Source organism: Peromyscus maniculatus, chromosome X (assembly GCF_049852395.1).
Source record: "Peromyscus maniculatus bairdii isolate BWxNUB_F1_BW_parent chromosome X, HU_Pman_BW_mat_3.1, whole genome shotgun sequence".
NCBI classification, from domain to species: Eukaryota; Metazoa; Chordata; class Mammalia; order Rodentia; family Cricetidae; genus Peromyscus; species Peromyscus maniculatus.
In genome coordinates, this window is record NC_134875.1 from 119,133,311 (window position 1) to 119,156,889 (window position 23,579).

General features: G+C 41.0%; 1 protein-coding gene across 2 annotated transcripts; it reads right to left on the reverse strand.

Annotated features, from left to right (window-relative positions):
• Positions 1-306: 306 nt before the first annotated feature.
• Tlr8 (toll like receptor 8) lies at positions 307-15,790 on the reverse strand. 2 transcript variants are annotated; one of them, XM_076561560.1, is made up of 2 exons: positions 15,499-15,790; positions 307-4,823 (listed from the first exon to the last, which is right to left on the reverse strand). In XM_076561560.1, the coding sequence occupies exon 2, from the start codon at positions 4,815-4,817 to the stop codon at positions 1,731-1,733; it is 3,087 nt and encodes a 1,028-aa protein (XP_076417675.1). In that variant the 5' UTR covers positions 4,818-4,823; positions 15,499-15,790; the 3' UTR covers positions 307-1,730. The 2 variants fall into 2 exon arrangements, with proteins under 2 accessions (XP_076417675.1, XP_076417676.1); XM_076561561.1 differs by lacking the exon at positions 15,499-15,790 and adding an exon at positions 13,902-14,355.
• Positions 15,791-23,579: the final 7,789 nt, after the last annotated feature.

Here is a 23,579-nt window from a genome sequence, read left to right on the forward strand (position 1 = left end):
TCTGGTTGTTTTCATATAAATTTCACAAGATGCTTCACACCAATAAAAGAGGATGCTATAGCCTGACCAAAAGAAGCAAGAGGCTTTTAGATGTAGTGAGAAGTGTCAAACTTGTTCTGTTCAGGAGAATTAGTAAAAGAAACCAATAGACACTTGGAATTTTTTCTTCTGAGACTAAAATAAGATAGAATTAATTTCTCTATAATAATTGTCTAATTGTGAAAGCTGCTTCCCTTTTGATTTTTCCCTGAAATTTTTCAAAAAAAAAAATCTCAACAATAATCAATATAGATGACAACTTTTATATTACAATTCTGGTTTCCTATTATAGATTTATCACACATTTGTCATTTAAAATGAAGAATTATTAATCATTCATTTTAAGATTCCAATGGGAATTAACAAATACTTCAAAAGCTTTTCATTTAAATGGATGCCTTTAAAAATGGTTAAGAATAAAAGGAATTTGAAAACTATCCCTTTCAGTTTTTAAGTAACACCAAACCTTAAAAGTAAATATTGTAGGCAGTGTCTGTAAATCAAAGCGGGTTATGTGAGAGGATTTGGAGGGAGGGAAGAGAAGGAGGAAATGATGTAATTATATTATAATCTTGAAAAATATTTTAAGAAGTCATTGTAAAAAAGGATCAATGCAATCACAATGTAATATAACCCCATATCCATGCCTATATCATCAATTTCACTACCATCTTAATGTCAAGTTACAGTAGCAAATATTCTTAGAGATTGAAAAGTAGCTATAATAGGCTGCCTGAGAAGATTGCCCATGTGATCTAACCCTCTGGTATTGATGATCTGTGATAAAGATGGCAGGCTATCCCTCAATTTCAGTCCAAGGAAACAGTTAATGACTGACTTTAAAATAGAATACTGCTGCAGTGGTGGGCTCTCATTTGCCCTATTAGCTTCCAAAAGAGTGGCTCTTGTTATAGACCTCTGTGTCCCCTCTTCTTGCCTTTGATGAAGCAAGCTGCCTTGGGAGAAAAACCCACATAGTAGGCAGCTGAGAGCAGTCTTTGACTAACATATAGGAGAAAGTGAATCTTGAGGATAATTGCATGGATGTGAGCTTGGGAGTGGATCTCAGAGTGAAGTCTCTAAGAGAGACCGATGCATTCTCAGTTACTCTTATGCCCACCATTTTCTCTCTCCCTCTCACTGCTGCCAACCTTTATAAGACCTTTCTCATGCTCAGTACTTTTTTAAAATAAGATCAATTTTTTTAAGATTTACTTATTTATTTATTATATATACAGCATATGTGACTACAGGCCAGAAGAGGGCACCAGATCTCATTACAGATGGTTGTGAGCCACCATGTGTTTGCTGGGAATTGAACTCAGGACCTCTGGAAGAACAGTCCGTGCTCTTAACCTCTGAGCCATCTCTCCAGCCCTCATGCTCAGTACTTTTGTGTAGGCCCACTTTAGGCAACCATAGTTGCTATGAGATCATGATTACAGAGGCTGTGTCAATCCCAGAAGATAGCATTTTCAGCCCTTCTCCATCATCCATTCTTTCCACCCCTTCCTCCACAAAGTTACCTGAGCTCTAGAGGGGCTGGTACAAGTGTCCTGTTTAGGGCTGAGCACATAATATTTACTTTTTCTCAGCACCTCCAGAAGCCATGTGTCCCTGCGCTTACCACAGTTCATTGCAAAGAGAAGCTGTGTGTTTTTATGATGGTATGGAGTCATGACTTCCCAGCATTAGTATTGCCTAATGGAATCAGTGTACAAATTGTTATACCGTGAATCATTTTCAGTCAAGACCACGTTTTTTAGACTTTGCCAAAACAAGTTTTCTGCTTTGGGGTTGTCAGGCCACTGGAGGATGGAGCTCTTACAGATTCTCTGCCGCAGTCTCAGGTACTGTGAGTACTGTAACACAGGTTCTAGGAGAATGAAGATAATCACATCCATGTTCTCATCCATCAGCCTTTGCAAGGCCAAGTAGAAAGCCGTTTTAAAGTTCCAGCTCTTGGCATATTTTTTGGTTAAAACAAAGATTGTTTTCTTGCTCTGGTTTATGCTCTGCATGAGGTTATCGATAATGGCTAATCCCGGATCCCAATCCCTCTCCTCTAAGCAAAGGAGGACATTTTTGTCTTCACTCTCTTCAAGGTGGTAGCGAAGCTCATTGATTACCCAGTCAGTAACAGACACATCTTTGGTGTCATAAGAAATGTAAGCATCATAGAAAGTTCGGGATGTGGCCAAAGACCTGTAGCCTCTTAACTTCGCTGAACACATGTGATAGATAAACCAAACATCCCAGTAAAACAGACGATGAACCAAGGCAGTCAACATAACCACAGAGGTGATAAGGAATGTGAGGGAAAACAGGATCGCTGCAGTGGTATCCGAAAGACAAGTCATGAGCTCTAGACTCATGATACTCTTTCCTTTTTGATCCCCAGGACTGGAACAAATAACATCTACCAGTCTAGGAATTGTGATATTCACATTTTCATCTATCCAGATTCGAAAATCACTTATGTCACATGTGCAGTCAAAATGGTTCCCACTTAGTTCTAGAACAGACAAGTTTGTTTTAGTCTTAGTTTGCAGGGAGGACTTATTGATCATCTTTATCATGTTGAAACTTAGATCCAGGTGCACCAGACTACTGGCTTCAGCGAGGAAGCCAGAGGGCAGGTGAGAGAACTTATTGTGACCCAGCAGCAGTGTCTTCAGGGAATGTGTAAACTTAGATAGGCAATTGCTTAGAAAATACAGCTTGTTTCTCCGCAAGTCCAGCAAATAGAGCTGAGGAAAATGCTGGAGTGATGTCCAGTTAAAGAAACGTAGCTTGTTACCACTGACACGTAACTCTTTGAGGCTCTGGGGCAAGCTGAGGAATGCTTCATTTGGGATTTGTTGAAGGTTATTGTAAGATAAGTCCAGGTGTGTCAGATTCTGGAGATTTCTGAAAATGGTCCAGTAGCTGTTATCATCTGCATTCCACAAAAGGTCAAGGCGGTTTCCGCTAAAAACCAATTCTTTCAGGGACATGCTTTTCAGCTCTTTGTCCTCTGTGAGGGTGTAAATGCCATTGTAGCTCAGGTTTAACACCGTGAGGTTTGTTAAGTTCTGGATAAATCCTAGACGGTGTGTTACCCCTGCAATACTGAAATAGTGTGCATTGTGGCTCAGGTCAAGCACTTCTAGGTTGTGAAGCTCACTGAAAGCCTTGTTATCATCAAAGTCTAATCTGTTGTTGGATAAATCCAAATATTTGATGTGGGGCATGGCTGAGAATTCTGTGCCATTCAACACTTGATTGTTGGCATTGAAGGACAGATTTAAGCAGGCAATGTCCTGAAAACCTTCAAACTGATTTTTCCCAATAAAGAAAATATTGTTCAAGCTTAAATCCAAGGCCTTGCCATAATTAGTACACTGTTTTTTCATTAAAGGTTTGGTGCTATGATAAAAATTCAAGTGTGGATCAAACTCAGGGACTATTGAGCGAGGTTTAAGAATATGATTTGGCAAAGAGGCGCTGTTTGTACAATCTACTGGAGGTGATATACGGTTTCCTGACAAGTAAATAACTTTAAGATTGGGAAAATCTTGGAAAACTTTAAAATCAATTTTTGTAATAAAGTTAATGCCCAAGTTGATAGTCGTTAAGTTTGGAAGACTCTGGAGGGGCTTGAAATGTTCCCGTTTAAGTTCTCGGAACACATAGCCCTTTAAGTGCAATTTCTTGAGAGAATGAAGCATAGAGAAGTTTGGGGAAATAGTAATAGATTGTAAATGTTTTTCATGTTGAAAGTTGAAAGATAGATCAAGGACTTGTAAACTGGGTAGTTTTGTTAAGAATTCCCCTGAGGCAATTTCTTGCACTAAATAGTTGAATTCAAGATAGAGTTCCTTCAGATTTGTCAAATTGTCAAACCAGGTGGAAGGAATCGACTGGAGGGAAGTGCTGGAGAGGTTTAGATAGCGAAGTTGGGTGAGACTTCGAAAAGCAAAACGATGTATGTTGAGGGACGAGTTTATTCTGCAAGGTGTACAATTAAATGGGGCATTGAAACACATTGGACAGTTTCCACTCAAATCTAGTACTATTAATTGTTCCAGTCCCTTGAAGTCTTCCTCAGTTATATTCATGATCTTGGCATTGCTCAGAAAAAGTTTTGTTAGGGAGCTTGGTAGTTTGGGAGGCACATGGACAAGACTGTTGAAAGATAACGAGAGCTCTTTCAAACGTGTAAGGTTTTGAAATGCCCCATCTTCCACAATGAAGTTTTGATTACAATAAAAATAGCAGTTCCAACCCAAATAGAGTCTTTCCAAGTTCCTAAGCCCCAGAGTGTTGTTTTTAGTTACCATAATTATATTGTTTTGAATCAGGCTAAGTTCTGTCAAAGACTCAGGCAAGCCAGCAGGCATAGCGTCTAACTGGTTGTCTTCAAGCAGTAACTCCTTTAGATTACGTAGGTTAAGGAATGCCCCATCTGTAATATTCATACCATTTTTATTTTCATTTGGGTGCTGTTGGTTGGCATTGCGGTTCAGATTTATTTTAGTGAGGTTCTGCAGCTCTTGAAAGGACTTGCTTGTTATGTGCGTGATGAAATTGTCGGACAAGTCTATTTCTGTCACGTATTTGCCTATAGTTTGGGGAACTTCTTGTAGTCGACGTTCATTGCATTCTGCAATCACAAGGGCCTTATGTCTTTTCTCATCACAGGGATAGCTTCTGGAATAATTTGCTTTGAAAAAGGACCCACTGGCTCCAGAGGTGAGCAGGCAAAAGTAGGTCAGAATCCATGGCTGAAGGGACATGTTCTCCTAAGGAAAACCAAAAGTGGAAGTACAGTATTAGAGTGGCAACAGTTGCTGGGCATTTCTTGGTGAAATTAGCACTGCTCCATCATACTCACATGAGCTTTGAGGTATGAAATGCTACTGATAGTTTAATACATTATATCCAATGAGTTTCAGAATATTTGTATGTTTTACCTTCCAGGGGGCTAAAAAAAAGTTAAAGATGAAACTCTTTGAGATATGATGACAAGAAAATTTTGAAGAAGCATTAATCAAGATGCCCCCACCACATCAGGTCTGAGATGAAGCATGGTTGTGGGTAATACAAAGTCTATAGCATGGCATGGCATATGTTTTTTAGCAGCAAACTAGTGGTATAATTTTTTTGCATATGTAGTGTGTATGCATGCGTGTGGGTGCATGTATGTGGACATGTGTGTATTAGTGTGCATGCATGCATGTGGAACCCAGATATTGACACAAATTTTCTTCCTCTATCACTGCCCACTTTACTTACTGAAGTGAGATCTCTCGGGAAACACAAAGTTTACTAATTTGGCTAATCTAGCTAGGCAGCTTGCCTCAGAGATCCAGTGTGTCTGTCTCCTGAGAGCTGGGATTACAGGTAGGCCACCACATTTGCTCAGCTTATATGTGGCTTCTGGGGGCTCAGAACTAAGGTCCTCATACTACACAGTAAGTGCTTTATCCACTGAGTTGTTTCTCCAGCCCTATTTAACATAACTCTTGATAAAACTTTGTCCAGTTCCCAAGAACTCAAGTCCCTCATCTATAACAGTACCATCCAGGACACTTAAGTTGAAGTCATCACCTGCTTTCCATAGATCTTGTAGTTATTTCCCCTCCTGTTTTTGTTCATCTGTGGTGATGACACATATCATTTTTCATAGTTCTTTACATTGCTAGAAACAACAATTGCTAGAAACAGCAATTTCCCTAACATTTTTCCCTGTTAAATTTATGACTTCATTTTCTCACATTAAAATAACTTACCCCACTAAAACTCTTTTGGCATTAAGTGTGAGAGGTAAAGTCTTATTTTTTTCTGTTTTGTTTTGTTTTATTTTGAGATAAGGCTTCTCTGTGTAGCCCTTGCTGTCTTGGGATTTGCTCTGTAGACCAGGTTGGCCTTGAACTCAGAGATCCACCAGCCTCTGCCTCCCAAGTGCCAGGATTAAAGGCGTGAGCTACCACCACTTGGCAAATTATTCTTCTCTAAATGGAGTGCCAGTTGTCTCAGAATCACCTGCTGAATCACCCGACCCCTGCTTTGCTATGCTCAATGTTCCACGTACAACTCTTTTGCATATTTGGATCCATTTTCAGACTCTCTGATCTGTTTCATCTGTCCATTTATATTAAAAACTAAAAATGTGAGTAGGTGTTTATGTATATAGACATTTTGTCTGGTTGTATGTCTGTGTACCATGTGTGCCTGGTATCCTTAGAGGCCAGAAGAGGGTATTGGGCCCCCTGCTACTGACAGTGGTGAGCTACCATGTAGGTGCTGGGAACTGAACCTGGGTGCTCTGGAAGAGTTCTGTGAACCACCAAGCGATCTCTCCCACCCTTTTGAATACTTCTTAAGCACAGAAAAACACATCTCACTCCATAAATTACACTGATCTCAGTTTTAAACTAAATCTGTTGTCCAGATGGACCTGTTGTGAAACAGGAACTCTCATATTTTGCTGGTAGAAATAGAAGTTAATGCTACCTCTAAAGTGGACAGCAGTTTTTAACACCTTTCAAAAACCAGAAGTATATACCTGGAAGCAGCAATTTCAATTCTAGAAGTAGATCCTGAAGACATAGCTACACATGCCAATGTCTACACAGAAAGATGTTCTAAGCAAAACTTTATCAATAGCAAAAGATTGAAAACAATCTAAATGTTTATGGATAGAGGTCTGGTTGTAGTCCTATCACAGAATACTGTATAGAAATGGAAAAATATATAACAATTTTTATATTCATGCATTCAGCAAATATTTATTGGGTGTGTATTTCATTTCAGGAATTGTTTTCAAACTTAACACTAGAAAAAAATATACCTGCCTATCTGATGTGTATACTGAAAGTTAGAAAGTTAGGTAGAAGTTTAGATGGAAGATAGTAAAGATGAGAAGGCAGAGGGTTATGTAGAAGGTGCTTCAGTTGTACTTACATGACATTTTTGTTATGATTAGACTGAGGCTATAGGTTTTGGAAGAACGGCATCATTGAAATACAGTGTGTCATTCTAATAAGACCAAGACTACATGCTATCAACATGACTTTCCCAGTTGATACAGACCTCGATCATCTCACTGAGAGAGTTTTGGTAAGGTTCCTATTACAACTTGCAACTACAAAATAAAAAAAAAAAAACATTGATTTTTAAAGAGGACTATGGGAAACATGTGTCATGGTAAAACCGTATCCCAGACATTTTCCTTTGCAAACTAATAAAGCTATCAATAGGTAAGACATTCTTGGTGAATCAAGAGAACAGGCTCCATCTACTGTGGCCCCACTTTCTTCAAATTAAGATTTCCATACCTAGTTTCAAACACAATTATCTATTTCATACAAAGCAGAGCAATTGAGCATGAAAAGCGCTAGGAACCATTTGCCACCAATAGAGGAGTCTATGGAGGGTTGCTCAAAGTTCCTTCAGGATGAAACCAGTCTCACACACTGTCTAAAGTAACTGGGTATGAGTCATGGGTCATGGAAAAAAAGAACTGAGTGAAGAGCCGGAAGTTTCTAACACTAGGTTCTCAAAAGACACTGAGACAAAACATGAGTGGAACACATTCCAAATAGCTGAAATTTGAAAAGCGCATCGAATGGTGAGCAGTGGACAGCAAGAAAGTTGAGGAGAAATGGCTGATTGACCAGTTGATGCCTGGACACTCCACACAGGCCCTCACAGAGTTTCTGTTCATTTTTGTCCTAGTTACTGTCTCTTACTGTGAAGAGAAACCGTGACCAAGGCAGCTTATATAACAAAAGGCATCTAGTAGGAGGCTTACTTACAGTTTCAGAAGGTTGGTCCATGATTACCACAGTGAGGAGCATGGCAGCAGGCAGGCAGGCATGGTCCTGGGGCAGTACAGTAGCTGAGAGCTTACATCTGACACAAAGTTGTAGGCAGAAATAGGGGGAGATTGGACCTGGTGCGGGCTTTTGAAACTTCAAAGTCTACCACTAGAGATACACCACTTTCAAGAAGGCCACACCTCTTAATCCTTCCTAAATAGTGTACCAACTGGGAATCAAACATTCAAATTTATAAGGCTATGGGGGCTATTCTCATTCAAAATACCACAATTGCTAATTGCAAGGTACTCAGCCGAAGTCCAGGGAACGTCATCAAATACTCCCTGGCAGAGCATACCATATCCGTCTGGATTTTAGAGGGGCAGAGAGCGTAGACATCAAAATAACCTAGCAAAGGCTGCATTTCTTCAGTAAAGTGTTACTGTAAGGGTAGCAAATGGAAGCTGAATCACCAGATGAAGTAAGGTAGACTTCTTTTTCCTTTTCCTCCTTTCCTCTCTCTCCTCTCCTGTCCTCTTTCTCTCCTCCTTCCATCCTCCCTTTCTTCCTAGACTCTTTGATCCATTTCATCTGACTATTTGTGCTTGATACATACTTAATATGTAGAGCCCTCTTATGAACACAGCCTAGTAGAACATGGACCAAAATCTATCTTCTTTTTCCTTCTTTCTCTCCTTATTCCCCTCACCTCCTTCAGTTCTCTTCTCTCTCCTCTTCTCCCTCCTTCTTCTCTTCTCTTCCTTAATCCTTTCTTCTCTCCTCTTCACCCTTCACTCTCCTTCCCTCTTTGACATGTTAGAGATGGAATTTAGGACCTTACACATGCTGGGGCAAGTGCTCTACCACAAATTCATGTTCACCATAGTATAAAACACATATGAAACGATGCCTATGAGAATAAAATAGAGAAGCAACAACTTTTCAAATAAAACACAGAAATGCAATAATGAAAATAAAATATATAGAAGCAGACACACAGAGACAGACACATACAGAGATGGGGGAATTCCATGGAATAGTTTGCATCATAGAATCCTGGGAAGGTTTGGGAGTTGGGAAGCAAAGCTATCTCAGAGGAGGCAGACCAGTGGATTGGTTAAGAGTTTGAAAAAGAAGTTAGACTGGGGAGTGGAGAGAGGGCCCAGTGGTTAAGAGCACTGGCTGCTCTTCTGGAGGACCTGGGTTAAATACCCAGCACCCACATGATAGCTTATAACTGTTTCTAACTCCAGTTGCAGGGGATCCAACACCCTCCTCTGGCTTCTATAGACACTGAATGGAAGTGATGGACAGACATACAACCAGGTATAACACCCCCATATAATATATATAATGTTATGTATGTATTATGTTATATATTTTATGTTAGATTATCCTCATTCCACCCCTTACCAAGACTTACAGTCTGGAATGGTGAAATCTAGGAGCCTTAGACAGAAGTCAAGGCCAGTATGAGCTACTGGAGAGAGAACAGGAAGGGATAGAGGGTTAAAGAATGCTCTGCCGGTGGAACGCAGGACACTATACTCATTCCATGCTCAGCTCTGGGAACTCTGGCATCTGTCTCACTGGTGAACATCCACTTCAGCTGCCTGGGCAGGAAGCTGCATGGACTCACTTTGGGGAAGTAGGGTCTGGATCAAGGTGACCCTAGGGAGACACATGTCATAACCCCAAAATGATAGGGGACCTTGAAAACAAAACGTGGTCAATGAAAATCCATGATGGACCAAAAAGCATCTTTAAAAAGGGCAAGGCCTCATTTGCTCCCCTCACCTTGGCTCCAGTTCCAACAGAACATTCTACACATAAACAGATATGGGTTGAGGGCTGAGGCTTGCTGAGTTTTTTATTTTCTTTTTGTTTTGAGACAGGATCTCAGTCTGTAGCCCAGACTGGCCTTGAACTCATGATCCTCCTTAGCTCCCTGAATGCCAGGATTACACTTGCATGTCATCACACCTGGCCTGATTTGTAATTTCTTTCTTTTTATGAACGATTTATTTTTATTTTAAATTGTGTATACTTGTGTGTGTGTGTGTGTGTGTGTGTGTGTGTGTGTGTGTGTGTGTGTGTGTGTGTTGGGGATGTGCATGTGAGTACAGGTGCCCCTGGAGGCCAGAATAGGATATCAGATATCCTAGAACTGGTGTTACAGGTGGTTGTGAGCCACCCTACTTGGGTGCTGGGAACTGAACTCTCGATCCTCTATAAGAGCAATGCATGCTTTTAACTGCTGAACAGTTTCTCCAGTCCCTGGTTTGTTTTTAATGAAAGCAAAACGAGATTATTTATCTTGAATACTGAGCTTCCTAGTGCCCCGTCCTTTCTTAGAGTTCTCTTCAGAGCCCCCACAAAGGATTCCAGTCTGCCTATATCTCGTGGATTTTGGGCTTGTGGTAAAAACAGTGAAAGCATATATTTCTGCTGTTTGAGCACTCGCATTTGTGACACTTTGTTATACATTGAAGTGATAATGGGTTAAAAAAAAAACAGTGGTTCAGTGGACCCCGCTACCAGGATAATTGGTCCAAAAAGCTCTGCACAGTCATGCTCTTGAGCTGACAGCCTAAAATCCCTGCAGAGGGGGACCGAGCTGCAAGGCTCAAAGGATTTATTGGGTGTTACCTTGGTCAACCAGAGAAAACCGAAACTCATTTATTTCAAGAACATCCATGAATCATAAACAGCAACCAAAAAAGTAACAACAGAAAGAAAGAAAACTGCTTAACTTCCTTTTGTCTACCGAAAAACAGCTGCCACCACTCTGGAAGTAGTTTCATTGCTTTCTTTTTTTCTGTGCATCATCTGCACACTGATTGCATCCATGGTACACAGCCTTCGGTTCTCTTGAAGGCATCAATCAACCCAAGGAGCTGTATCTTTGTCACCTCACACAAATCTTTCTTTTCCTACTGTACCCTGATGGACACCTTTGGAAACACTGGTGTATGAAAAGAGCAATTCAAAAAGTGCCCCCTAGCTGATTAGGGTTGGGCTGGGAGCCACCCTGTACCTGTTGGTCCAGTGGTCTTCACACAGGAAAGCTCTAGGTGCATGAATACTAGAACCATAGCACCTCTAGGTGAGGCAGAAATGAACCCCACACAATCCACAGTGCAGGTGGGCGGCAGGGTGTAGAGTTACACCCTTTTTGCTAGCCTCTTAGCATTCAAGCAGTCATTTTACATAGATAACCCCTTCCTTCTCCATCTTCAATGTTTCCTTCAAGACAAGTTTAACTCATAGGCAAGGGAATCGTGAGGACAAGACCAACCCGAGTTACCTGGTGAGATCCTGTCCTAAAAAATAAAAAGTAAAAACCAAACCAAACCAACAAACAAAACACAAAAAGAATATGGTAATGTAGCTTAGCAGTTGAGTCAGTTGAGTGTTCACCTAGCTTGCCAGAGGTCCTGAATTCTTCCCTCTAGCAATACAAGAAAAATAAGTTTGATTTTCTTTTAACACAGCGTAATTTACCTTAGACCAGCTGTACCCCTTTCTGGAAATGGTCCTGCTTAGGCTTGGTAACTCCAAAGGATCCAAAAATCCTATTGGTCATTATATACAAATTGAATCACTTAGCTATTCTGGCACCATGTGGATGGGATCAAGCAGAGCTGAAAATTTGCTAGCCTGAAGCTCTGCCTTACCTTCAATGGCTTCAGATTAGTTTTTATTTGATAATATTGATCACTGATTTGTTATGCCAGTTTACTAATCAAGGCATAGATGTACACGGGGCTTAAGAGATGGCTCAGTGCTTAAGAGCACCTACTGCTCTTGAAAAGGATCCTGATTCAGAGCAACCTGTAACTCCAGTTCCAGGGAATCTTACACTGTCTCCAAGGGCACCATCCATGCATGTGGTACGCTTCCATACATGCAGGCAAACACTTATATACACAAAATAAAATATAAATATTAAAAATAAATAGATATATAAATATGATTTACATTCTTAGTTGATTCTTCATTTTGTCTACCCTAAATCTGATGGATTCATGCACTGCTTTGGAGAACAAGAGAAAACATAATGCCAATCAAATGTACTTGATGCTGAAGAGATGGCTTCTGACTCAACATATTTAAGGATTTGCAAAAAATATGCCTTTTGGATTGTGGAGGGGGTTGCCATAAGGCAAGTACAGTGCATGCATCTGTTTATTTCATCCTCATAAAAATCAGCAAGGTAGGTGGTATCATAAGCTTCTGTTGCTCAGACTTGGAACTTAATACTTTGAGAGGTTAATTTATTCAAGGTTGCTCCCATAGTAGGTAACCAAACTGAAACAGAGCATAAATATGCTCAGATGACTTAAGGAGCTAGGGCTGGAACCTAAGGAGCAAATTGACAATTGTCTGGTTACAGTGATGAGCAAAATCATCATAGCTAGGGGCTGGAGAGATGGCTCAGTAGTTAAGAGGCTCATTGTCTTTGCAGAAGACCTGGGTTCTGTTCCCAGCACATTTTGTTGAGTCACAACCATCTAAAACTCCAGCTCCGGGCAATCTGACACTATTTTTGACAACTCTGGGCACCAGGCACACACATGGTACAATACACACATGCAAGAAAAACAGTCAAACAAATAACAAATAAACAACTCTCAAAAATGATAAACCATCATATATTTCAAATCTATATGATACAAACACTGGGGGCAGATACTCTTCTTTGCCTTTCTGTGCTGATTAGGCCACCACAGAGAGTATCCCTGACATTCCTGATCCTCTGAATTTCAATAGGTTGACGCCAAAGCTACTGAGTTTAGATAGAGTTATCAATGAGCAGCTCTCAAATCACCTGAAAAGAATGCACAACTTGGATTTGCTAATGCCCACCCAGAACCACAGGCTTTGTGTTAAAATAAACACTTTGTTTATATTTATGAATAATCATATGTTTGCATCCATAGTTTAAAAATAGTAAAATCTCAGCCAAGGCTACACAGAAAAATCCCGTCTCAAAAAAAAAAAATCTTTAAAAAAATAGTAAAAATCTGCCTGGGGATATGGCTCTGTTGCTGTGGATATCGTTCTATATAAATAAAACACTGATGGCCAGCCACCAGCCATGTGAAAAGGTATAGATTTATAAAAATGGGTTAATTTAAGATATAAAAACAGTTAGCAAGAAACCTGCCACGGCCATACAGTTTATAAATAATATAAGCGTCTGAGTGATTATTTTATACGTGGATTGTGGGACTGCAGGGTTTGGTGGATCCTGGAGAGAAGCCCTCCAACAACACTCTGTTGATAAAATGCTTGCTTTGAAAGCACAAGGAACTGATTTTGACCTCCAGAACCACCTTAGAAAGGGGTGGGGTGGGGGAGGAAGGAAGAAAAAGAATAGAAAAGAAAACCTAGGTACAGTTGCTGGAAAGGCAGAGATTGTTGTATTACTGGGACTCAGTGATCACCCAACATAGCCTATTTGGCAAGTTCCAGCCAAGCAAGGAACCCTGTTTGAAACATTAAACATTAAAGTGAATAGTCTAAGGGATGACACATATGCATGTCCTCCTGAACACACAGGTGCACACACACACACACACACACACACACACACACACACACACACACACGTAAAAATAGCAAACCTTTCAGCTCTATTAAACATCCCAGTTAAACTTAGAAAGGCATTCCTTCAGAATGGTGATGTCCAGGACAGACCCAGTGGCTGTCATAACGATGTACCTAGTTATTATTTAACTAATTATGGTTAATGACCTCTGCCATGACATTCTCTCTCAGTCTGAGCTTCCCACAAGCCTGTCTTCTCTCCCATCAAATTCTGCTGGTTTTAGAATTATCACATGGAAAGATAAGAAGCAGTGATTGAAGGAGGATGAACTCTATGATGGACAACATAACTGTGTCATAAGAAAGTAGAATATAGAACAGTGAGAGAAAGTAGTCTTGTAAAACTTTGGGGTCATCATGCTCAGGCTGAACTCCAGACATAATACTAGTATCTTGGGTTGTATATGGGCAATCAACTGCCATCATATTTATCCATGACCTCACCTTGTCAGAGAAGTAGATCTGGAACTTCTACTTTGCTCTGTGAAATCAAGCCGTGGTGGCTAGTAAACAAGCTTCAGGGTTTTCCAGAATCTTCTCTCCTATACCCAAGAAAATACTGTGTTCATTAATGAAGAGACCAAACCCTTCATTTGTCACCGAGAAAATGGTTTTTAACTGTGGCTTCACATTGGAGATACAAGGGGGCTTCAAAAGCTACCAGTGCCTAGATAGACATAACCCTTTTATCCCCTTAAGATTCTCTCCATGGTTCTAATTTGTACCAAGAGGTTCTTGACTTCTACCTGTCACCAATGGGACTGAGGTGGGTAGTTGTACAAGCTTACTTTGATTCTGTTACTAGTCTATATTCTAGTTTCTAATGTCACAGCTATGTTGACCATCATAGCAATTTACCAACTGGAAACTGCACAAGTTCAATTGCAATGTCACATGTGCTATTGGTCTATTTGGACCAATCTCATATAGCCCACTGAAGTCATTTATAACATTTAGTGCAAAATAAGTTGATATCCAAGATCCATAATAGACCTTAAGTGAGCATCAAAATTAACTTCCAATAAGTTAAATAAACGTTAAATTATTGTCAAAATGCACACCAATGACTTTAATAAGCATTAATGGCTGAGGAAAACACATATGGTCAATTTTGGGTGAGATTCTTTTCAAGTCAGACTTTCCAAGTGCTCTTCAAACTCCTCTGATTCTTCTATAAAATACATCATTCAGAAAGACTTGTAGTTTGTTTGCTTTTCAATCTGATACTTTTTGACACTGATGAAAGCAGACCACTTACTGTATCTAGACAATGTTGAGCAAGAGGGGCAGAGGCAGTGAGATGTGTGTTTTAAAGCTCCAAACAGGAAAAGTAGCTGTTGCTACTGAAATTCAAGCCTTTAGGAGTTCAGTTCAGCCATCACTGGGCTGCAGAGACTGATCTGTGTCTGTAAAGCAGTGGTTCTCAACCTACCGGCTACAACCCTTTTTGGGTCACCTATGACCATTGGAAAACACAGATTTTTATGTTACGATTCATAATAGTACCAAAATTACAGTTATGAAGTATCAATGAAAACAATTTTATGATTGGGGGAGTCACAACATGAGGAACTGTATTAAGGGGTCACAGCCTTAGGAAGTTTGAGAACCACTGCTGTAAAGGGAGGGATCTTACCATGTTCCACAGCCAAAGGAAGATTAAAAATGTTTGTCTCCCCCATCATCTCCAACCCTGTCATTCTAGAAGAAAATACGCTCTTTAGCGGGGCCAGAAAATAATAGACCAGCTCAAATTCTATCTTGGAAGGGTCTTGCTTTCCTGTTTAAAATGATATGATTTTCACCGCATTGGGCTTTTAAAGTTTACTTTCTAATTAGTTTATACGAACATCCACACATGCTCATCAGACAGGTAATCCTCCCCGGCATGCAATGTGTGCTGCTGGACTCCATTGACTTCTGCCACTGCTTTGCTCAGTTAGTACTTTCTTTGTTCTCATCAGCAGTCACCAACCCAGATTTCTGGGTAGGAAACCATGTTTTGCAGGAGATCTTTGAGACACGATCAGGCCCCACTTACCTCTTTCCGGTTGCTGTCCCTTCACGGTTCTCTTTCAATAGCTTGCAGTAGTAGCAAGTGTGGTTCCTTGTGTACAGTAGGTGTGCAGAGAGAAGACATTGGCTAACTTCTGAAATTTGGTCTCTTTAGCATCAGCGGAACCTAGGATTTGCAGAAGTTTATATGGGAAGACAGAAACTTGTGATTTCCTAACTGTTGCCAAATCACTTATTGGCCGTACTTCAAAATTTCGCAACTTAAATCAGAGGAAAAGTCATTTATAAAATTATTTTCATATAACCCACACAGCATACTTTTGTGAGTTGATATGTATTTATGTCTATGAATATCTTAGGGTGTTGGAGAGCTGGATTGGGGGAAACAGGTGATGAAACACGGAGAAAATATCATTTTAGTGAAAAAAGATGTTGTGTATTCCTTTAAAAACACTTTTGCCATGAATTTGTATTGAATTTGGAATTTCTGAAACTCATGTTTAGTTGTTTAAGTCACAAATGCTTCTGCTTTGTTGCACACATTTTATCAAGGCTGCCACACTGTATAGGTGGCTAGGGGGTTGCTCACTGACCCATGGCTGGGGTCCTTCTACTTCATGTAGCACCTGGCATGCAATGTAAGCTCAATAAATGTTCATTCAAAGAATAAAATGAATGTTCATTGTGTGAATGAATGAGTGAGTGGACAATGAGCATTCTAAAAGCTGGGGATTTTTCCTTCTTGGATTTGGTTGGATAAATTTAGTCTTAAAGCTTCCAGGGCCAGGACCACATCAAGTTCCCCCTGGAAAGGTGTCCACAAGTCCACAATCAAGAACCTTGGAACCAAATCTGGCCCAGAATTCAAAATGAAATTTTACAGAGGAACATTTGGCAATTTGACATGCTGATTAATACTACCAGCTTTGATCTCTAATTATAAAAATATTATCGTGCTCAAAAAGTAATTTTATTTTTTTCTCATCACTAAGTAGATAGTACAAAACTGCCCTCAACTGTTATTTGGTTTTGAATTTTGTAAACAAAATAGCTGTGGGAGATTGTTTTTCTCTCACTGTATGAGGACATATATGATACCAGAAATTTGCCCCTTGTCCTGAAAAGCCAACTCTTTCCAGAAAGAGCTTGTTGGCCTCTGGAGAAAAAAAATAGGTCTGAGTGAGATGATTTGTCCTATAGTACCCTCTTCCACTGAATAAGAGGTAACTACACTGAGGTGACATTCATTTATGTGAACCGTAGAAGTCCTGGTAATGAAAGAATGCCTTGAAAAGTCACAGAATGGCATGGGTGATTATTCCTAGACTGACCTCTGAGGACCAGTCCTTGAGGAATTCAAGATTTGGCCATGGCTGGGAAAAGCTTTCCAGGACCCAGGTCATCAAGGAACATAGGCAGCTCAGGCATTTGTGACATAACCAGCCATTTTTTTTTAAGAGAGGAAAGATTTATTTTTGTTTTCATTTGCTTTCAGCCTAAGAAATGATACAGTCCATCAGCACAAGGAAAGCATAGCCTCAGGAGTACCAGGAAGGCCTCAGAAATCATAGACTTCATCTGTATACCTCTCACTTTCTTGGTTTTGCTTGAAACACTGTTCAGAAGTTCTAGCCAAGTATGATGGTACACACTTATAATCTGAGCACTTGGAATGTAGAGGTGGGATGATCACCACACATCTGAGAACAGCGTGGTCTCCATAGTGAGATCCAGGTCAGCAATGGCTTCACACTGAGATTCTGTTCCAGAAAACCAACACTCTAAACAATAACGGCACCAATAGAAAAGCAGCAAGGTGGCTGAGCAGGATATCTTGGACTAGATACTAGATACTAGAATATGACTCTTGTGGTCTGGGTTCAAAGGCTCAAAATACCAATGAATTATAGAACAGTTAATTGGAATCTTCTAAAATATGATTACACACACACACACACACACACACACACACACACACACACACAGGCTTTATCTGCCAGGCAAATGCATAAAATAATCTGTTACTGTTTCCAACCAATGATGAGAATGAAAAGAGAATTGACAGGAGGACAGGTAGGACCCTGAAAAGAAGAACTTCCATCCAACATGCAGAGTGGTCAGCTAATCCTGCCCTGTGGTCAAGCCCAAGAGTTAGCATTGGTAACTGTTGGGATTTCTCTGCATTCCCTGCCTGCCCTGTCCCTGACTGGCAGGTATAAAGCTATTGGGTACCTCCTAAACACACATTTCCCTTTTCTCTACCAAGCCATTTACCCTTGACTCATTCCTAGTCTCTTTGGTTGTTTTCTATTTGTATACCTATTCCTCACTTCAACTCCTAGCTCGAAGTGTTTATCTATACAACTTCACGGTGCTCCTTAGGAACTGATGGGCTCTCTGGACAGACACGTTAGCCAGAGGCACTCTTCTACGTGAGTTGATAGAGTTCCAAATCAGTGAACAGAGCTAGGTAAGAGGAAGGAGGGCTTAAATGACAGGCTTATTTGACCATATGGTTGAGTAGGTAGGCTTGCAGAGGACAACCTTTGCAACTGTGCACAATAGTGCATTTGACCGTGATGGAGGGGCCTATCTCCTTCCAATGGTTAGTATAACTGCACAGTAACAAGAGAAGGCAAGATCCCCACAGTCCTCTATAAGTTTTTTCTTGAGTCCTTCTATAGCTAAAGAAGAATTACCTGAAAACTCTGTTCTTCCCCCCAGTTCCCATTCTTTTCTGCATTTGCTTAAGCCAGGCTTTTCCAAATACTAACCTGTGCTCCCACAAGTAAGCAGAGAAGTTAAGAGCTAAAAAGGGTCCTCAAATCTTATGAGTAAGGGAATTGAATCCAAAGGCCAAGTGTTCAATAATGGGAAAGTAGGTATTCAAACTCTCACCACTCAAGTTCCACGCTAATGCATTTCAAAGTCTCTCTTCACGCATGTCCCAAATGAAAAGTTGGATGGTATCAAGTATTCTGTCACTGTTTTGAGGAAAGGGTTGTAATGCATTTTCCATCTCTTTCAACCAGTGTCCTGTCCTTACTTCCTAGCTCTTTTATAAAAATCCCATCATAACCACCCAGTTTCTCTGCTTTCATGTACAAATATTTTAGGATTTTAAAATTACACCTAGTACATTAGCATGTGTGTGTGGTGCATGCACTACAGCTTACATGTGGAGGTCAGAGGACAGCTTTCAGGGGTTGTTTGTTGTTTGTGTGGGTTCCAGGGTTCAAACTCCTGTCGTTAGGCTTGGCAGCAATGACCTTTACTCACTGAGTCATCTTGATGGCCCTGTATATAGATATTTCAAAATATTTGTTACTTTTGTTTGTGTGTGTACAATGTATATGTGTGCATGCATGTGGTTGTGTGTGTGTGTGTGTGTGTGTGTGTGTGTGTGTGTGTGTGTGTGTGTGAATAAGATCATATTCAGGCCACGGTGCATATGTGAAGGTTAGAAGACAAACTTGGGTGTTGGTCCTTACTTTCCACGTTGTCTGGTACAGAGTTTCTTTGACTTTAGTCTAGCTAGCCCATGAGCTGGAGATTGTTCTAGCTCCACCTCCCATCTCCTTGTAAGGGGTCTGAGATAAAGGTCCTTATGCCACCATGTTGTGCTTCTACATAGGTTATGGTGGTTTCAACTCAGGCTCTCATGTCAGCATGGCAAGTGATTTTACCCACTGAACCATCTCTCCAGCCCTCATCACAACCATCTAGTTCATTTCTCTAGTGACGGACTAGATATTTTTTTCTGGTGATCATTTCTGTGCTTCTAGGTCCACCAAAGAAAACTGAGGTGTGGATAAATATTCCCAACCTAAATGGATTTATGAATCAGAGAATCATTATAGGGAGTCTACGTATGGCAATACCTCCCTTCCTCTAAGTATGCCCGCCACCATGATATCTCTAACTCCACCAATAGACTGCTGGGAGTAAGGTGGGAGACTCAGTAGATTTAAACAAAAGGGAGCAATTTCTACATGTAGACGCTATAGGAAAACTATACAAGAAATAATTAGTGTACCATTCCATAGGCAGGATGGATTGGCTCTGGTCTGGAGAAAATAGGTTGCAAAGAGAAACAAAATAGGGAAAGATCTGTTTTGTATCTCAACGAAGAGGTGGGCCAATGATTAGGAGTTCAGGATCAGAGGGAACTTAGAAGCCCTGGGTAAGTTGTGAGACTCAGAACAAGAGGAACTGGTTACTTCACAGCCCATTTGAGTCTGAGAAAGAGTAGTATCTGGAATTTTCCTCACCACCACCGAGTGGGAGAAGAGAAGGCTCAAGATTGCTACTCGGGTTTGTCCTAAGTCCCAGAATACCATAACGTGGACAGACTTTGGAGAAAGAGTAAAGGCTTGCTGCAAGATTGAATTCTGGATCCAGTCAGGTCAGGGGACCTGTGGATGGCAGCAAGGACTGAGGGCCACAGCAAATAGGCTGGTTGATGAAGCAATGCCATTCTGTAGATTGTTGTTGTATCTGACTGAAGTCATGTGGAAATGCTTTATAGCTCATTACATTTTAATAACCAGCATTCATTATCAATAGGTAAAGGGATGTCTTTCTAGAGTTGAGAGGCAACAACAAGTGAAGCCCATGGGGATCAGTGGCCACAGGACAGTGCCAGGGCTCCAGCAATAGGAGGCCATATGACCGGCAGTTCTGAAGGGCCTTTGGTCTGTGCTGGATTCTAACAGCCAGCCTGTTCCCCCAGGACTCTGCACATGTTAGGTGCTTGTAGACCATGCCTCCTCTTCCTCACACTGCCCCCTCGGAGAAGGCATTCCTCTTGGTTACATGGCCCTGACTCCTCACAGTTATCTCCTGTACATAAAACATTTCACAGGGGATTTTTTGATATGTTTCTAAGTTCTAGATGATGTCGACAAGAGGTGTTGACTCAGGACTTCCCTGGGAACCAAGATGTGTGGCTTTTGCTTCTCACCTTCTCCATGTAGTTTCCATTTGGAGGTCAACATGAAGGGTTGTTTACGGAAGGGTGACCACAGATAGGAAGTGTTGGCTTCAGGGACAGGAACACATTCATGAACATGTTCACATGAAATTGAGTACTGGGTCAAAGAGTCTTCACCGAGAAAGGAAGCTCTTCCTGTCAGCTGACTCTTGTCAGCTGTTCTTCTGGGTTATGATTCTGTTGTCATTGTCCTGGCCATTTAAAGTTCTTCTGGGTACACTCACTGACACAACTACAGGAACAAATCAGAAAATAAGGGACTGGGAGAAAAGGATAATTGCAGCTTGGCCATAGGAAGGTCTGGTTCCTAAGAACTTATCTTTTCACAGCATCTTCTAATGACTTGACTTGTTACTGGGAATACTGGAAAATGGTTGAGACTTCTAATTGTTTTGCAAGTCTATTTTTATTTTTTAATGAAATAAAATCTACTATCCAAAAGAAAGAAAGAAACAATGAATGAAAAGAAAAGAAGAGGAAAAAAATTGTCCTAGCTAGAGTAAGATTCCAATGGCTAGAACTGGGGAAATACTTTAAAATATATGGGACTTCAGCCCAAAGTATGACACAAACATCTAGGATTTCATGCAGAGATAATATATGAATAAATGATTAAATACATGGGAGAGGAGAGACATCTTCCACATTTTAAAGAATTCCAAAGAGTTCATGGAGATTCCCATCCTGTCCCACCACCCAACTGCCTACTTCCTACATGGGCTGCAATTCATTTTCAAAGAGTACATCATGGAAATGAGGGTGTTATTCACTGTTGGGAATTCTAAGACAGCCATGTGAACAACAGTGCCATGTCCAGCTGGCAGCAGGTGCTTCTGATAAGTGTGATGTGGTGGTTTGAATGAGAATGGCCCTCATAGCGTCATATATTTCAGTGCTAGGTCCTTAGTTGGTGAAACTGTTTCAGAAAGGTTTAGATGTGGCCTTGTTGGAGAAGGTGTATCACTAGAGATGAGCTTTGAAGTTTCAAAAACCCAATCTCTCTCTAACTTGTGCTTTTTTTTCTCAACATGTAAGCTCTTAGCTTCTGCTTCTGTGCCATTTCTGCCTGCCTGTTGCCAGGCTCTCCACCATGATGGTCATGGATTTACCCTCTGAAACTGTAAGGAAGCCCCTAATTAAATGCTTTCTTTTCTAAGTTGCCTTGATCATGGTGACTCGTCACAGGAATAGAACAGTAACTAAGACATGTGGCGAATGACACTTTGAAGTGTGATCCTAGTTAGTTTTATGAGGGAGACCAGCTGCCACCCCCGGACTCTTGAGCAGGGAGAAATAAGGAATATGTAGATAGAAATATAGAGGAGAGAGAGACAGTTAGAAACATAGGATAGCTTCGGGAGGGTCTGGGTCAAAACCCACCAGCTTCTTCTGTCTCTACTAAAGGGCTTTTAAAGTAATGCCAAGAGGTGGAGCAAAAGACCTCCCCCAGCACAGCCAGGTGTAGACCATCCCAGATACCGGATGCCATGCATGTGGTCCAGTCATCCTCTAATGCAGCCCTGTTGTGTAAGGCAAGTTCAGATCTCACTAGAAAACCTTTGTGGGCTCCCACAGTCTTAACAATAAAAACCTGGAGTCAGATGTTGGGGTGAAAGCTGATAGATCAGAGAGTCAGAACAGCCAGCCACCAGAGACTTCTTACCTCTATGAAATCTCAGACTGAATGGAGGCGAGGGGGAGCTATCCTGTGTATACGAACCCTCAGACTGAATGGGCCAAGATCCTGTCTTCACATCCCTAGTGCTAGGATTAAAGGTATGATCCTCCCAAGTGCTGGGATCAAAGGCATGAGATCCCAGTGCTGGGATCAAAGGTGTGAGCCCCCACTGCCTAGCTTTCTTTCTCTTATAGAGTGGTTCAATCTCATGCAGCCCAGGGTGGCCTTGAACTTCTAATCTTCCTGCTTTCTCATCCCAAGTCCTGGGATTAAAGGTGTGTGCCACCACTACCTGGCCTCTATGGTTAACTAATGGCTAGCTCCGCCCTCTGATCTGCAGTCAAGCTTCATTTGTCAGAACACAAACAAAATATAATACACCAGCACTTCACCTCTCTGTGGGTGTCTCATCTCAAAAAAACATCATGACCCCAGTCTAATCATGAGACAGTCATTATACAAAATCAAATTAAGGAACATTCTACAGAACACCTTACCTGTACTCCTCAAAATCAAGGTCACCACCTGCCTAGGCTCAGTGTGCCAGGCTCTACTGACTCCCCATGGGAGACCTTGATTTGGGGGATGTGGGGATGTGGGATCGCTTGGGAGGGAGGGCTGGGGGGTGGGAGGAGGGAGGAGAGGGGATCTGTGGGTGGTATGTGGAGTGAGTAGAAAATGTCTTAATAAAGAAAAATGAAAAAAAAGAAATAAAAATCAAGGTCATCAAAAATAAGGAAAATCTGAGCAACTGTCATAGGAGCTTAAGTAGATGGGATGAACACTATAATATAATGTATCCAGGACATTATAAACAAGCTACTGCAGTCTGAATAAACTGTGATCAATGAAAATATGTCAGTATCAGTTCATTAATTGTGACTAATTTCTCATAGTAATGTAAGATACTAGTGGTAAGAAAAACTGAGAGAGAAAAAAGAAAACTGATAGCAATATTTCTGAAAGTCTAAAATTATTCTAAAGTCACACAACTATTTACTCATTAAAAATAAAATAGATGAGCGCTGAGATATGGCTCAGCGGTTAAGAGTTCCTACTGCTCTCCCGAGGACCTGAGTTCAATATCTAACACCTACATCAAGTGACTCACAATTGCTTATAACTTCAGCTCCAGGGCATCTGACATCTCTGGCCTCCAAGAGAACCCACATTCACTTGCCCATACCCCCACACAGACACATAATTAAAACAAAAATAAATCTTTAAATAAAATAGATGGACAGGCCTGCCTGGCACTTTGTGTGTCAGGCAGGTGGAAGACACCCATGGGGCAGCCTAGGTCCTCAAGGTCTGGGCTGCCTAAGCATCCACAGGCTAGCCAGACACCACAAGGCACCAGGTGGTTGGGTGTCAATATTATGAACAAGTATATGGTGGTGAAATTGGAGAGAAAGAGAGGCGGAATGAGGTGGAA